This window comes from Chiloscyllium plagiosum, unplaced genomic scaffold, assembly GCF_037043375.1.
Source record: "Chiloscyllium plagiosum isolate Xiang-an unplaced genomic scaffold, Cpla_swu_hap1 HiC_scaffold_10, whole genome shotgun sequence".
Taxonomy (NCBI): domain Eukaryota; kingdom Metazoa; phylum Chordata; class Chondrichthyes; order Orectolobiformes; family Hemiscylliidae; genus Chiloscyllium; species Chiloscyllium plagiosum.
Genome location: NW_028270148.1, coordinates 117,560,518 through 117,575,927, shown reverse-complemented (window position 1 = coordinate 117,575,927; position 15,410 = coordinate 117,560,518). Strand labels below are relative to the sequence as shown.

General features: G+C 41.4%; 1 protein-coding gene across 1 annotated transcript in view; it reads left to right on the top strand.

Moving 5' to 3' along the window:
• Window positions 1–15,410, top strand: part of ugp2b (UDP-glucose pyrophosphorylase 2b) — a 58,350-nt gene that overhangs the window by 35,366 nt on the left and 7,574 nt on the right. Inside the window, exons 4-7 of the mRNA XM_043696714.2 lie at window positions 1,343–1,528; window positions 3,205–3,338; window positions 4,410–4,707; window positions 13,172–13,369. Coding sequence (XP_043552649.1) covers window positions 1,343–1,528; window positions 3,205–3,338; window positions 4,410–4,707; window positions 13,172–13,369 — 816 coding nt within the window. The remainder of the gene's footprint in view (window positions 1–1,342; window positions 1,529–3,204; window positions 3,339–4,409; window positions 4,708–13,171; window positions 13,370–15,410) is intronic.

Genomic DNA, 15,410 nt, shown 5'->3' with positions numbered 1-15,410 from the left:
ACACTAATCTTGACTCCTCCAGCGAGTATTTAATTATCTGCCATCGTTCATTCCTGGAAGTGGCAAGACTGCACAATTTTGATCTGATCCTTTGGTTGGAAGATCATTTGCTGCTTACACTGTTTGGCATGCAAGTAATCCTGTTTGGTGACTCTATCAGGTTGATATCTCATTTTCAGATATGCTTCATGGTGCTTCTGGTATGCCCTCTTGCACTTTCTGTTGAAACAAGATTGATCCCCTGGCTTGATGGTAATGGTTAAGTGGGAACACCCCTGGCCATGAGGTTACTTCTTGTGCTGATGTGCATGGCGGTTTTGGACAGGGTTGAGGGGTAGGGGGGGTGTGAGTGTGTTGGATGGGGTGTGGAGGTGGGCAGGAGCATTTGGGGTGGTGTTGGATGGGGTTTGGGGGTGGGGCCTCACGTGCATGCATGGTGCGCTGTAGTCTCCTCAACAGGGAGCAGACTTAATAGAAAACTCCCGAGCCCCAGAGGAAAGGCATTGAATTGATTAACTGAATAAGCAATTATCCGAATGAAATAGTGCCCACCCATTTCGTTCGGATAACTGAGGTTCCCCTGTAGATAACTTAGTCATTATCATGTTGCTGTTTATGGAATTTTAATTGTCTGCAAATTCCTGCCATAATGCCTTCATTTAGAGCGGTTACAAAAAGTACATGATTGGCTGTGAAGCAGTTTGACATAGCTCAAATTTGTGATAGGTGCTATATAAATCTAAGTCTTATTGTTGTCTTCATTTCTATTTTACAACCTCAGGATGTCCAAAAATGCTGTGCATCCAATAAAGTATGATTTTAACAAGCACTGTTATACTCACAACCCCGCTAATCTGTCAGTGATGTTAAAATGATAAACATAAATTGGAACACTAGGAAGAATGCTCTTGTTCCTCTTGAATAGCTGTGTAACCCTTTAAGTCTATCTGAGAAGGTAGAAAGGACCTCAGTTTAATGTTGCATCCGAAAGATGACAATCTGAGGCAATGCTGCCTCAGCAATGTACTGGGAGTACGCCATGGTTTTCATGCTCAAGTCTTTGGAGCAGGATTTGAATCTTAACATTCTGACACGGATATAAAAGTGCTACCCACTTATAATTGTCACATTAAAGGAATATGGGAGACTTTATTCAATGAAATTTAGAAAGAACACTACTCTAACTTTTAAAAAAAAGTGACAAAATGCAGACTTTTTAAAACAAAAGAGTGCAATCAAACAATCTATTCATCAGTTGTCATTTTGAACTTTGAGCAGATTTTTACACTTTGTTATCTTGAATACAGCTTAATTGTGTTTGACGTGTGTTGTCTGCTTCCAGATTCAGTCCTATGATAAAATAAAAGCTCAAGGGGTGCTGGGTGATGTGACTCCATTATTAAGCAAACTAGTGGTGGTCAAGTTGAATGGAGGTCTTGGCACTAGCATGGGCTGCAAAGGCCCCAAAAGTCTAATAAGTGTACGCAATGAAAATACCTTTCTGGACCTCACCGTTCTGCAGATTGAGGTAAGGACAAATTTCCTCTCTTTAATGGAATTGGGCCAGAGCCAGCCAGAACAAACACAGTATTACAGATACTCTTGCTATTAGTTTCTGATAGGATGCATTAATTCACTGCGCTATCGTATCGTACTCGTCCATTTACATAATAGATAAAAGCTTTTAGAATCAAAACCTGGACTAGACAAAGATAACTAATATCTGGATCAGTGGTGCTGGAAGAGCACAGCAATTCAGGCAGCATCCGAGGACAGATAACTAATAGCTGTGGTGGGACATTACAGTTGATGTTGGTGTTGCATGTGCAGATGTCAGGTGAAGCTGTGTGGCTCCTTGGCTAGATCCCTGAACAACTTCAGTGTTTGAGGTCATCTGTGAGATTGAAGTCACCATAGGAGTACTGCTGAAATATGATCAGCAACTTCTGACTGCTACCTCTATTCCAAAAGGTAAGATAAATAAGGTTCTAAACAGTGATGGTTCTTCAGTCAGCTGACATGTCCATAAATTATTGTCAAGGATCGGTAGTAGTTGTGATGGGAGTTTCTAAAGGGATTGAGTTTAAAAGCAGAGAATCACCTGATGAAGGAGCGTCGCTCCGAAAGCTAGTGTGCTTCCAATTAAGCCTGTTGGACTATAACCTGGTGTTGTGTGATTTTTAACTAAAAGCAGAGAAGTTATGTTGCAGCTGTATAGGATTGCTGGTGAAGCCACACCTGGAGTACTGTGTGCAGTTTTGGTCTCCTTACTTGAGAAAGGATGTACTGACACTGGAAGGGATGCAGAAGAGGTTCACTAGGTTGATTCTGGAGTTGAGGGGGTTGGTCTATGAGGAGAGACTGAGTAGACTGGGATTACATTCATTGGAATTTAGAAAAATGGGAAGGTGCGGGGAGGGGGGGAACCTTATAGAAACATTTCAAGTTATGAAGGGAATAGATAAGATAGAAGTAGAGAGGATATTCCCATTGGGCAAAACTAGGACAAGAGGGCGTAGCCTCAGGATTAGAGGGAGCAGATTTAGGACTGAATCCAGAAGGAACTTCTTCACCCAGAGGGTTGTGAATCTATGGAATTTCCTGCCCAGTGAATTGGTTGAGACTTCCTCAAATATTTATAAAACAGGTTTTTTTGAACAGTAAAGGAATGAAGAGTTATGGTGAGAGGGCGGGGAAGTGGAGTTGAGGCCACGAATAGATCAGCCATGATCTTATTGAATGGCGGAGTGGGCTCAAAGGTCCAGGTGACCTGCTCCTGCTCCTAGTTCTTATGGAGTTGAGTCAATCTGCTTTTTTTCCACCTCTAGCCTTTTGTGCATCATCCCCTCCCCAGACTCCATGCTGTGCTGGGGGTTACCTTCTTGAAACTTCTCTGCCTCCCCACTGCTGAGATCACACTTTTTCTTTGCTAAAATCTCCTCCTTTCTCTCGTCGTCTTTGAGACCATAGTTGGAATACTATTTTGTTTGGATCTTTTTATAAAAATGCTCGAACAAAAGGAAAAATAAAACTTTATAAAATAAGCAACCACTATGGTAATTGGGTTACTGTGGTTCAAATTCTAATTATGAAAGGTTAGCTTACATTTAGGAAGTGTTAATATCAATAAAATATTATCACAAATAGTGATTAACATTTGAATGTGAACTTCCTAACAAATGTAAATCAAACTTGATTTGCTAGCATTTGAACAGGACATATGGTGCTGATGTCCCCCTGGTCTTGATGAATTCATTCAACACCGATGAGGATACAAAGAAGATATTACAGAAGTATCGGCAGTCCCGTGTGAAAATCCATACTTTTAATCAAAGCAGGTAAGTCTTGGCATCAACATTTGCTGTCACCTCCAAAATAAGAACAGACTTCGGTTCATCTAATCAATTTTCCGCCTTTAGATCAGTCTACAATGGGGGCAGTATAAATACAGTGTCTGTACCATTCTGACTCAACACAACAGTGAGAAAAACATTGCAAGGAGCTAATCTTACACAGTTTGTGCATGCCTTTATATTGAGACCATCCAATCTGACAGCTTCCTTCATTCTCGTAGCCAGTAGCTGCCTCTAAGGCTTCCTCCTGCCCTAGTCCATAATTTTTATCTTTCTCTTTCTCTACTATTGCCTTTTGTGCTCTCTTGTACATGTGACTCATTATCTGCTCCCTTGACCCTATCCTTGCTGAACCTATTAGCCTTGAATTTTACCCCACTCCCATCTTAGTTGACATTGCTCATAATTGCTCCTCCTCTGAAAACCCATCTATCCTTGTAAACTTCCATCCCATCCCCCTTTCCTTTCCAATGTGCTTGGCTGTGTTGTTGCGCCTCAAATTTATCTCTCTCTGGAACCCCTTGGTTAAATCCTTCCAAATCTGGTTTTGTCCCCTGCCTTGGTAGCAATATGGCCCTTGATAAAGTCACATGATGCTCTGTGACTGTAAGAAAGTTATATTTTTCCTCCTTCCTTTTCCTCATGGCTGTAGTGTGATCATGGAAGGTTGCCTTGCAAGTTTTTGGGCCATTAGTTTCTGTTTTGCCACAGACTGGGAACGGGGCAGTTTGAAAGAGACTCTCCAAGCCTATATCGAAGACAGATTAGTCTCTTTTCTAAAAACAACTCTTGGTTGTGGAAGGTTTTGAGAGGAGGCAGGGTGTATGCTTGTCCTCTATCTTTAACTCACAATTTCTCTTTCTAGCTACATTTCTGTCTCTCCATCTATGGTTTTGTCAACCAGTGCATATATAGTTCAATTTTTGCCCAATTATAGCTGGTACAATAATGAATTTCGTATAACTTAAGTATTGCAAATTCTGGGAGATTTGTCTGGCTCTCTTCTCTTTTTCCTTCCTTTCAGTTCAAGGCCTTCTTTTCTGATTTGCTCCTCAGGTATCCACGGATTGATAAAGAGTCATTGCTTCCAATAGCCAAGGGATTATCTCTGTCTGGGGACAATGCTGAGGCCTGGTATCCACCAGGTCATGGAGATATCTATGCGAGTTTTTACAACTCTGGATTGTTGCAGACCTTTTTGCAAGAGGGCAAAGAATATGTTTTTGTATCTAACATCGATAATCTGGGAGCAACAGTTGACCTTAACATTCTTCGCCACCTTTTGAATCCACCAAATGGAAGACGGTGTGAATTTCTCATGGAAGTAACTGACAAGACAAGAGCAGACGTTAAGGTAATTTGCTGGTGTTATAATGTAAAGATTGCTTGGAATCAAACTGATGCTTCTGATGTGCAAACCTACGTTATTAATGCTTTTTTTGTACACTTCCTGATCAGTTGTGGTATTGCTTACCCATTAATGAACAAGGGATTGCTCAGAATAAGGATGAGGCAAGATCTTGTCCAGGATTAGTTGATAGTAAAGGTACACTCATCAGTCATATCCTGTTGACTGTCATGGAGATGGAGGTTAATAAACATAATTTAGTCTGAGTGTATTCCAGACAACAAAGTATTCATATAGTCTGTTCTGCTATAACAATAGTTGCATTCTTGTGTAACTTGGTGTTATAGAAAATTGCGCAATTGAAATAACCGGATCTATGGGAAAACTAGGGTTAGGGGCAAACCACCAAAAATATCAGTATAAACCAAAACAAAAATAGTAGTTAGTCCAACAGAAACTATAGCGTGGTCTAAGTAAATGTTAAAATTGTATTTTTAATGAAATAATACAATAAATTTAACACTCTAAGGGGTTTGAGCTTGCTGAATTAAGATCAAGCTGAGGGTCATCATCAGCATCATTACTTTCAGGTGCTGTTCTGTGTGCAGGGTCACAAGATAAAATATTTAATTCAGAAGTAGATGGCTATGGTTCTTGTCCTCAGACTGTTTTTTCTTGGGGGTTTGCTTAAAGAAGGCATCTAGTTTTTGCTGCTTTGCCACCTTTCTTCTTTCGTGAAGAAGCTGTTCATAGGATGCCAGATAAGGCTTTATGCCACAAACTGCATTGTTTTGCATTGTAGTCATTGTCTTCTAAGAGCTGCAACTGCTTCTCGCCTTCACACTGGAATGAAGACAAAAGAGAAGTGGAAAGTTCTCATGGCGTTGCATCCTGGACATTATCTTTATCGTAAGCAACAAATAGATCTGTCTCCACTTCAAACCCAACTTGTTTTGCAAGAAGAGCTGGAAGCTCCTCTGGTTCAACACCTTTAAAATCTTGAAGAAAATCTGGGAGAAACTTCTGCCAAACTGCATGCAAGTGGTCTTTATTGACATCACCCCAGGCCTCCACAATGATGTCAATAGCATTCTTGATGTTAAAACTCTTCTAAAATTCAAGTACACTGTCCTCATTATCCTTCTCAGTAGCTGCAATCAGCTTCCTGAATGTGCGCCTTAAATAATAAGCATTAAAAGTTGCTATTACAGCCAGGTCCATGGTTTGAATGAGAGGTTGTGTTTGGAGGTAGAAATAGCACTTAGATGTTTTCAGAAAGCTCACCAACATTGGGAGGATGGCTTGGTGCATTACTCAAAAAGAGGAGAATCTGAAATCCAAATCTTTACTTGGCAATACTTTCTACAAACATCCTCAAACATCAACAAAAAGATCCTGACCTGAAGTAACCACCTAACGTGGACTTAATGTAACCAGGGATGGAATTGCGTAATAGCTAACGGGAGTTTGCATTTTATTAAAATTCGTTCCCCAGTTCACCGGTCACGTTATGGCCAAATTGCATTGATGCAATGTGCGTTCTAGGAGAATGACCTGTACTTTAAAGACTGAGTCACTATAATATTGCAGTGCTCTAGTGCAGTATACTGCCATTAATACATGATCTGCATATTCAATCACTATGAAATTCAGTGGGGATCCAGTGTTTATTTCGTGGGATTTGGCATCACTAGCTAAACATTTACTGCCCATCCCTAATTGTCTTGGAGAAGATGTTGGTGAGCTGCGTTGAACCCATTGCAGTCCAAGTTGCGTAGACCCACATTGCTGTTAGGATGGAGTTTCAGGGTTTTGACTCCGATACAGTGAAGGAACAGTGATATATTTCCAAGTCAGGATGGTGAGTGGCTTGGACGGGCAGTGACATTCCCATACATCTGCTGTTCTCCTTCCTTGTAGGTGATGGTGGTTGTTAGTTTCTAATTCTGTTAATAGAATGCTAAATACCTAGGGTTTAAAGGTAACCAAACAAACACATGTTGTGAGCTAGTTAGTTAATTGTAGGCATTCTTGAAGGGCTCTTGTGGCACAGTGGTATTTGTCTCTAAGCCAGAAGGCCTGGGTTCAAGTCCTACCTGTCTGGATATATGTTATGGTCACACAGGTTGCTTAGAAAATATCTAAATGGCCCAGAGGGCCCCTGATAGGTTATGCTTGTAAATTGTTCAAGATTCTTGTGGTACAGTACTTGCGGCCCTACCTCTGAGCTAGGGATATGGATTCAACTTCTGCTCAGAGGTATGCTATAGAATCATAAGATCCTGATGGTGCAGAAATAGGCCATTTTGCCCAGAGTGTCAGCACCAACCTCTGAAGAACATCTCACCCAGACCGTATCCTATCCCTGTAATCGTGAATTTAGCCTGGCCAATCCACCTAATGTGTGCATCTTTGGGCTGTGGCATGAAACTGGAGCACCGGAGGAAACCTGTGCCAATACGGGAGAATGTACAAACTCCACACACAGTTGTCCACAGCTGGAATCGAACTTGGGTCCCCAGTGATGTAAGGCAGCAGTGTTAACCACTGAGCCAACGTGCTACCAACCAGTCTGTTGGGCTATGTTTCAAAATAAAGGATTTAAATATATAAAGTACAGTCATCCAGGAGGTAGCTGGATTTTATGGTGTGTGGTTGAAATAAAACACTTGACAAACAAAAAAATATAGGTATGGTCTAAAAGGATTTAACTTCAGGTGTCTAACAGCAAAAGTGTGGTCCATGGTGAATGAAGGTTTTATAATTTTAAAGGGTTTACATTACATTATACCTCATACAGCCTTAGTTGAAACATGGATAAAAGAGCTGACTTCTAGAAGGTGAGGTGAGAGTGACAGCCCTTGACATCAAGGTTACATTTCACTGAATATGATATCAAAAAGCTCTGGCAAAACTGGAATTAATGGAAATCCAGAGAAAATTCTAATGGTTCAAGATGCATCCTGGCACAAAGGAAGATAAGTCATGTGAGCAGTTGTTGGAGATAAGTCATGTGAGCTCAAGGAGATTTATGCAGGAGTTTGAGAGGATAGTGTGCAAGACACAACTACCTTCAGCTGCTTTATCAATGTCAAATCCTCCATCATAAGGTCAGAAGTGGGAATGTTCATTAATGATTATTGCTGAACATTGCACATTTTGACTCCTCTGATACTGAAGCAGTCCATGTCAAAATGTAACAAAACCTGGACAATATCCAAGATAATGACCACTTTCCCATAAAAGACAATCTAACCACCATCCTTTGCATTCGATGATGTTACCTTCACTGAATCCCCCACTATCAACATCCTGGGGGTTACCGTTAATCAGAAATTCAACTATCTAGCTGTATAAATATAAATGAGTACAAGTCTATGCTCTAAGTCAGAGACTAGGAATACTGCAGCAAATAATTCCCCACCTGACTCCCATAGCCTGACTGTCATCTACAAGGTACAAATCTGTTTTGATGGATTGCTACCCACTTGCTTCGTTGGGTATAGCTCTAACAGCACTCCAGAAGATTGACCTTATCCAGGATAAAGCAGTCTGCTTGATTGGCATCATATCTACAGCCTCCTCCATTGGCATCAAGTAGCAGCAGTGTGACTGTCTACAAGATGCAGTGCAGGAATTTGCCAACCATCCTGAGGCAGCACCTTCCAAACCCATAACTACTATTATATTTTGAAGAAGTGTCTGAGAAGATTGAAGACAGAGCGGTGGACGTTGTCTTTATGGACTTCAGTAAATTGTTCGACAAGGTTCAACATGATAGACTGGTTAACAAGGTTAGATCACGTGGAATCCAGAAAGAGCTGGCCAACTGGATACATAATTGGCTTGAAGCTAGGAGTCAGAGTGGTGGTGGAGTGGTGGTTGTTCTTCAGATTGGAGGCCTGTGACCAGTAGTGTGTCACAACAATCAGTGCTGAGTCTATTGCTTTTTGTCATTTTATATAAATGATTTGGAAGTGAGTATAGGAGGTATGGTGAGTAAGTTTACAGATGACACACAAATTGAAGGTGTAGTGAAGAAAGTTCCCTCTGTACTACAGGACCTTGATCAGATGGGCTGAGTGGCAGATGGGGTTTAATTTAAATAAATTTAAGGTGGGAAGGACTTATACAGTTAATGGTAGCGCCCTGGGGAGTGTTGCCGAACAGAGAGACCTAGGGGTGCAGGTCCATAGTTCCTTGAAAGTTACAGTTTGATGGATGGTGAAAAAAGCATTTAGAACGCTAGCCTTCATTGGTCAGTGCATTGAGTATGGGAGTTGGGTTATCATGCTGTAGCTGTTCAGCACATTGGTTAGGTCACTTTTAGAATACTACGCTCAATTCTGGTTTCCCTTCTATAGGAAAGATGTTAAACTTGGCAGGTTTAGAAAAGATTTACGAGGATGTTACCAGGGTTGGAGGGTTTGAGCTAAAGGGAGAAGCTGAGCATACTGGGGATTTTATCCCTGGAGCTCCGGAGGCTGAGGGGTGATCTTCATAGAGGTTTACAAAATCGTGAGGGGCATGATTTGGGGAGAGTAGCTAAGTCTTTTCCCCAGGATGGCGGGAGTCCAAAACTAGAAGGCACAGGTTTAAGGTGAGAGAGGAAATATTTAAAAGGGACGTAAAGGACAACAGTTTCATGCAGAAGGTGGTACATATATGGAAAAAGCTGCCAGAGAATGTGGTGGAGGTAACAGTTACAACAATTTAAAAGGCATTTGGATAGATACATGAATAAGAAGGGTTGGGAGGGATATGGGCCAAATGTTAGTAAATAGGACTAGATCAGTTCAGGATATCTGATCTGCATGGGCGAGTTGGACTGAAATGTCTGTTTCCATGCTGTATAACTGTAACTCTGACTAAGTGGCCTGGTATCCAGTACACTTGGGTGCTGATTTCTGTAGACTCATGATCTTTTAAGAGAAAGTAGCTTCTCTTCTCTACTTTAAATCTGCCACCCCTTAGCCTAAAACTCTTGGTCTGTATTGTCCCATGAAGGGGAACATCCACTTTGTCTACATTTGTCAATCCCCTTTAATTGTAATTAGATGTCCTCTCACTCTTCTAATCTTGAGACCTTCCCCTTCTTAAGAATTAAAGAAATATTAGCTTCTCTCAAAGATGGTGGTAGGCATTCATGCCTATAGGAGTGATTGTACATCTCCAACATCGGCCCTGACAGAATCCCTATAAACTTCTTATAAAACTCACCCAGGAGACCATCAGGGACAGGTGCTCTCCCACTCTGAAGTTGCCTCCTGTATTTCCTGAATTGTCAAGGGGGCATTAAGGAGAGAGACCTGTTCCAAGGTTACCCTTGGGAAGTCCAGGTTCTTAAAAAAGGTCTCCATTTTAGCCCTCCTGTCCTCGCATCCTTCAGACTTTGATACAATTCGAGTAAAAGCTCCGAAAAGCATCATTAATCTTTTTAGCATTGTATGTAAGCGCCCTGGCACTGTCTCTGATTGCAGTAATGGATTGGGGAGCACGCTTTTTCCTAGTCAGGTACGCTAAATATTTCCCTGGCCTATCCCCATATTCGAACAGCCTTTGTCTAGCAAAAGCAAGTTCTTTCTTTGTGTTTTGTGTCAGTATTGAATTCAGAGCAGCCCTGAGGGCCGTGATCCGCTGTAGCTTAGTCACTGAAGGCCGCACAAAATGTGCTACCTCGGCGGCTTTCACCCGTGTCTCAGGTGGACGCTGCTGTTCCTCCTTCTGTCGTTTCCAGCCAGCCGAATAGGAAATAGCTAATCCCCTAGCAAAGGCCTTCGCAGTCTCCCATAGCATGGACAGACTACTAGCCGTGCCTGAGTTGATAGTCAAGAATTCCTGAAACTCCTTCAAAACGTATTCCACAAATTTGGAATCCTTAAGGAGAAAAGGGTCCAAACACCAGTGCTGCAAACCTAGCCCTTCACTCTTGGCCTTAATCTCCAAATATACCGCCGCGTGATCAGAGATAGCTTATATTCCCAATTCTGCAACCCATAATCTAACCCAGGAGGGCCAAGGGAGCTAGAAAAAGGTCTATTCTCGTGTAACATTTATGTGGGTTTGAAAAGAAGGTGAAGTCTCTGTCAGTAGGGTGAAAACATCTCCAAATATCTACCAGCCCCATTTCCCCACATAAGTCAGTCACCTGCTTGGCCTGTGAAGAAATAGTTGGGGACGCACAAGGCATCCTGACTACTGTCGGATCCAAAAAACAATTAAAATCCCCTCCCTATAATAATGTGCTATGTTCCAAAAGCACTCAACTTAGAGAAAGCACTAATCAAAAATTTGAGGGGATGCGCCAGAGGACAGTAAACATTTAAAATGCTATACTCCTCCCCATGTATCAGGGCTTTTAAGTTTCACAAACCATCCTGCTCATCTTTCACCTGCTCTAATAATGTGAACGGAAGATTTTTCTGGATAAGTACCGCCATTCCCCTACTTTTAGTAGTAAAGGATGAAAAGAATACCCGGTCATAACCCCCCTGTTGTAATTTCAGGTGTTCCCCATCAAAATGGGTTTCCTGCAACAAAGCGTTATTAACCCTTTCCCTCTTAAGGCTAGAAAGCACCTTTTTCCCTTTTAACAGGCAAATGACTTCCCTTAATGTTCCAGGTGCACCATTTAGTAAGACACTTAGCCATATCCCCTTTCAGAGACCCTTGAACCCCTGGGAGGGAGAACCCTGCTTACAAAGCACCGAGCACAAGTAAATAAAAACTGAGTCGAAGAACTATATATACAAAAACTACTCTATCATAAATATAAACAACTATGACTACCCAAAAACTACGAAGAAAACCAAGTATTCTTGAATGGATGACTCTTTCCCCCTGCCCATAGAGGGCACTCAACCTTCCCATCCCCTCTTTCACAGCTCCTTCAAATCTGGACTGTGCTCCAGCCTTAGGCCAGAAAAGAAAACAAAAGAAAAAGAAACGGAAAAAAGACAAAGTCAGGATGAGCCCTCCACTCATCCCTGGTTTCATGTCGTCACTACTTGTGACTAAAAGAGAAACAGAACAAACAAAAAAAGAGGGGTAGACAACCAAGAACATTCACAAAATTTCCCATCAGAAAATCCAGCTATTAAAAAAAAGGAACAACTTATTCCAAGGTTTTTTCTCCCCTTTCCAAAAAAAGAAATTATCAGGGAGAAAGAAAGGAATAAAAAAAGGAAGGGAAAACGTGGGGAAAGAAGGAAAAGAGAACAAACATTAACTGTATTCTTCAGGTCAATCCATCTATTTTAAAACGTCTACAAAGTTTTTAGCTTTATCTGCTGAGTCAATTGTATAAACTGAGTCCTTGTAGCTGAAATGGAGCACTGCGGGGTATCTCATGGAATACTGGATGCCCAGGTTCCTCAGCACAGAAATCCTGGAAAAACATGATTTTTGACCCCTTGTACAGCAGTGCCTGCGGGTAATTTCCCAGTAATCTAGAAGCTTCTATCACTTATTGCTTGTCCTTTATATGAATGGAAGTGCACTAGGACCGAGCGGGGGCGCTGCACTGGGTCTGACCTGTGCACTGTAACCCGATAAGCCCTTTCAATCTGAAGCCTGCTGGACTCGATGTGAAGGCCCAAAAACTTCAGCAGCCAGCTTTCAATGAAACTGACTGGCTGCTCACCTTCAGGGAGCCCGACAATTCGGAGATTTATCCTCCGCCCTCGATTTTCGAGGTCGTCGATATGGTCTCACAAGGCCCGCACCTCTCGCTCCAGCACCTGGATCCGACTGGATGAGGACTCCATTGCAGCTTCCGAGGCCTTAGTTCGACCTGCCACCTCCTCCAGCTGCTCCCCGAACCCTGGATCTCCTGCTCGTGCTTCTGCAGCATGGATGCGATAGGTTGGACCTGGGCACGAATCTCCCCACGGATTTCCTCAATCGCAGCCGCAACTTTCAAGGCACCGCCGCAGCCAATTCCTGTGAGTCTGTCAGGTCCCCGGTGGGTTCAAGAGAGGCTCCTGCTGCTGCTGTCTCTGGTGTGGTAGGTGCTGCAGGGGAGTGTCCTCCCTGCTGCTGTTTACTTGCTCCTTTTCCCTTTGGCATCCTTCCCATTCCCAAATATTAACAAATATGTGTCCTGTAAGGTTTTAAACTAATAAACTAATAAGTTGGTCAGGGATGGCAAAAAACACCAGTAAGCCTTGGCTGTTAGGCAGAGCAATCCACAGCAGTTCTACAGAATCGCCGCCATCTTGCAGAGTCAAAATGTAATCTTAACTGCTTTGAAATAAGCAAGGTAATGTTGCATTTCTCAATCATGCTGGAGATGTTGCAGGCAATCTCAACATTCATTTTGATTCATGCTTGCTCTCCTATTGCATTGAGTTTGTCAGTTATATTTTTATGGAATTGGTGTTTTGTGCTCTTGAAGAATAGGAAGAATATAACTTGAATTGTCAGTGTTCTGCATAAGTGCCATGATTCTGATCAAGTCTTTGTTCCACAGGGAGGCACCCTTATTCAGTATGATGGTAAACTCCGACTGTTGGAAATAGCTCAAGTGCCAAAAGCACATGTGGATGAATTTAAATCAGTCACCAAGTTCAAGATCTTCAACACCAATAACCTATGGATTTCTTTAGCTGCAATTGAAAGGCTACAAAAGGAAAATGCCATTAACATGGAAATCATTTTAAATCCGAAGGTAATATCATTTAAAATATTCTTGTATGTAAGTCCTTTCTTTAATAAAAAACTTGCATTGATGTGACATCCACTGATTTTTAAAATTGTATCATGTGAACTTACAGTAAGATGGTGTTAGCCACTTTATTTACTGAGATATCTCGCAAGCATGGGTTAAATCAGTAACTAATTAAATGGTGCTGGTTGGGAAAGCCTTTTGCATTGTAACGCTGAACTCCACTTATTTTGCCAAATAGCGGTATGGATCTTAAAATATTCTGCTAAAATATTGAAGAAAGTTGTGGGTTAAATTAGAAAAAAAAATGGGTGTAGAGGCAGAAACCCACAACATTAAAGAAAGATTTAGGTGCACACTTGCTCGAATTAAAGTAGTTAGGTGCTTGTTTCTGATTAGTGCTGATTCATGGGCCGAAGGGCCATTTTCCTATGGTGTCAATGTCAATGACTTAGCATCTTTTGCCAGATTTGGTACTGCCCCGGATCCCTCACTGCTACCATCCAGATTAATACAACTAAACACCAAGATTTCGTGGTACTTTTTTCATTGTAGTATTCTTTAATAGCATCTACATAACTTACCCTAATTTTCTACTTTGAAATTCTATTACTTTTAATATTTTAAGCCATTTTGTAATGTTACAGTATCATTGTGACAGAATGAAGTAACTGTTCGGTCAATTAATAAATGCTGACTTTGGGTTGGATTGATTTATAGTCACATCTTATTTTGGTTTATTGCTAGTGAACTATCTTCCATCATGACCAGTTATGCATTGAAACCCTCACCAAGACGTTAGTATTTACCACCTTTCTGAACAGTACTGAGGGAGGTGCTGTTTTTCTGATGAGATGTCAGAATAAGGTGAATGTAAAAGACTTGAGGGGCAGAAGATTGATTTGATTCATTGTCACATGTACATAAGTATAGGTAGACAACCCTTTATCCGAAAAGCTCCAAAATGTGAATTTTTTTGTGAAGTTTGTATCTCATTAACAAGGTTGTTTGGCATGCAAACAGTTAACCCAACTCCACACGAACTTGATGCATGTCACTCAGATGTGACGTGGGTGGGCATGGCCCAGCACTAGCAGGCCTCAATTCTGTCTCCGAGCCCATAGTACTCAGTGAGTCTACTGTTCGGTAAGACTCTTTAAAAATTTCACCATCAACCTATCACTTATTCCGAAATTCAAAAACTTCCAAATTCCAAAAACCAGCTGGTCCCGAGCATTTCAGATAAAGGATTGTGTACCTGTGCAATGAAAATGTTTATTGTGCAAGCTTACAACAAACAAGAACATACAGATCGTAGGGTGATTGTCCTGACTGTCATATCCTGCAATTTAAAAAAAAAACACACCAAATACCAACTAACTATCATTTATCTCTGTTTCTGGTATCCTGCTGTATCACAATGAATATTCTCAAAGTAATTCATTGACTGAAATCCTTCTAGATGTTTTGGTGTTCATAGGATGTTGTCTTTGGTTTTCTGGCTCATTTACATTGAGGAACCAACTAGAGAACACTGCATGCTAGACTGATTATTGTGTAATGAAAACGGAATAATTGGCAGTCTAGTTTAAGTGGCCTCTTTGGGAAGAGTAACAATAATACAGGTAGTTCTTGGAATAACGCGCATTCAAGCATTGTGATTTGCTTATAATATTGCTGAGGAATTAAGGAATGATACTTTCGAGAACATTTACCTCTGTAACAGCACAATTCCAGTGGTGATTGTTTCACACACTTGGTTCTGCACATGTGCTGAATTCTCCACACTGTTCTGCACATGTGCTGATGTGAGCTGCTGACAGAGCAGCTTTTTGTGAGGGCTACTGAGAAAGATACATTGAGAGGTACACTACTCCTAGATTATCCCTGTGTTTTTTAAGAAAAATGGAAGGGCATAGTGACAAGAATGTTAGCAAGAAGCATCCTGGTGATAAAATTGCAGGTGGTGAACACAAAAGAGAGGCTTAACACTGGAAGAGAAGCTAGATATTATAAAACCTTTGGAGCATAACGAGAGAATACA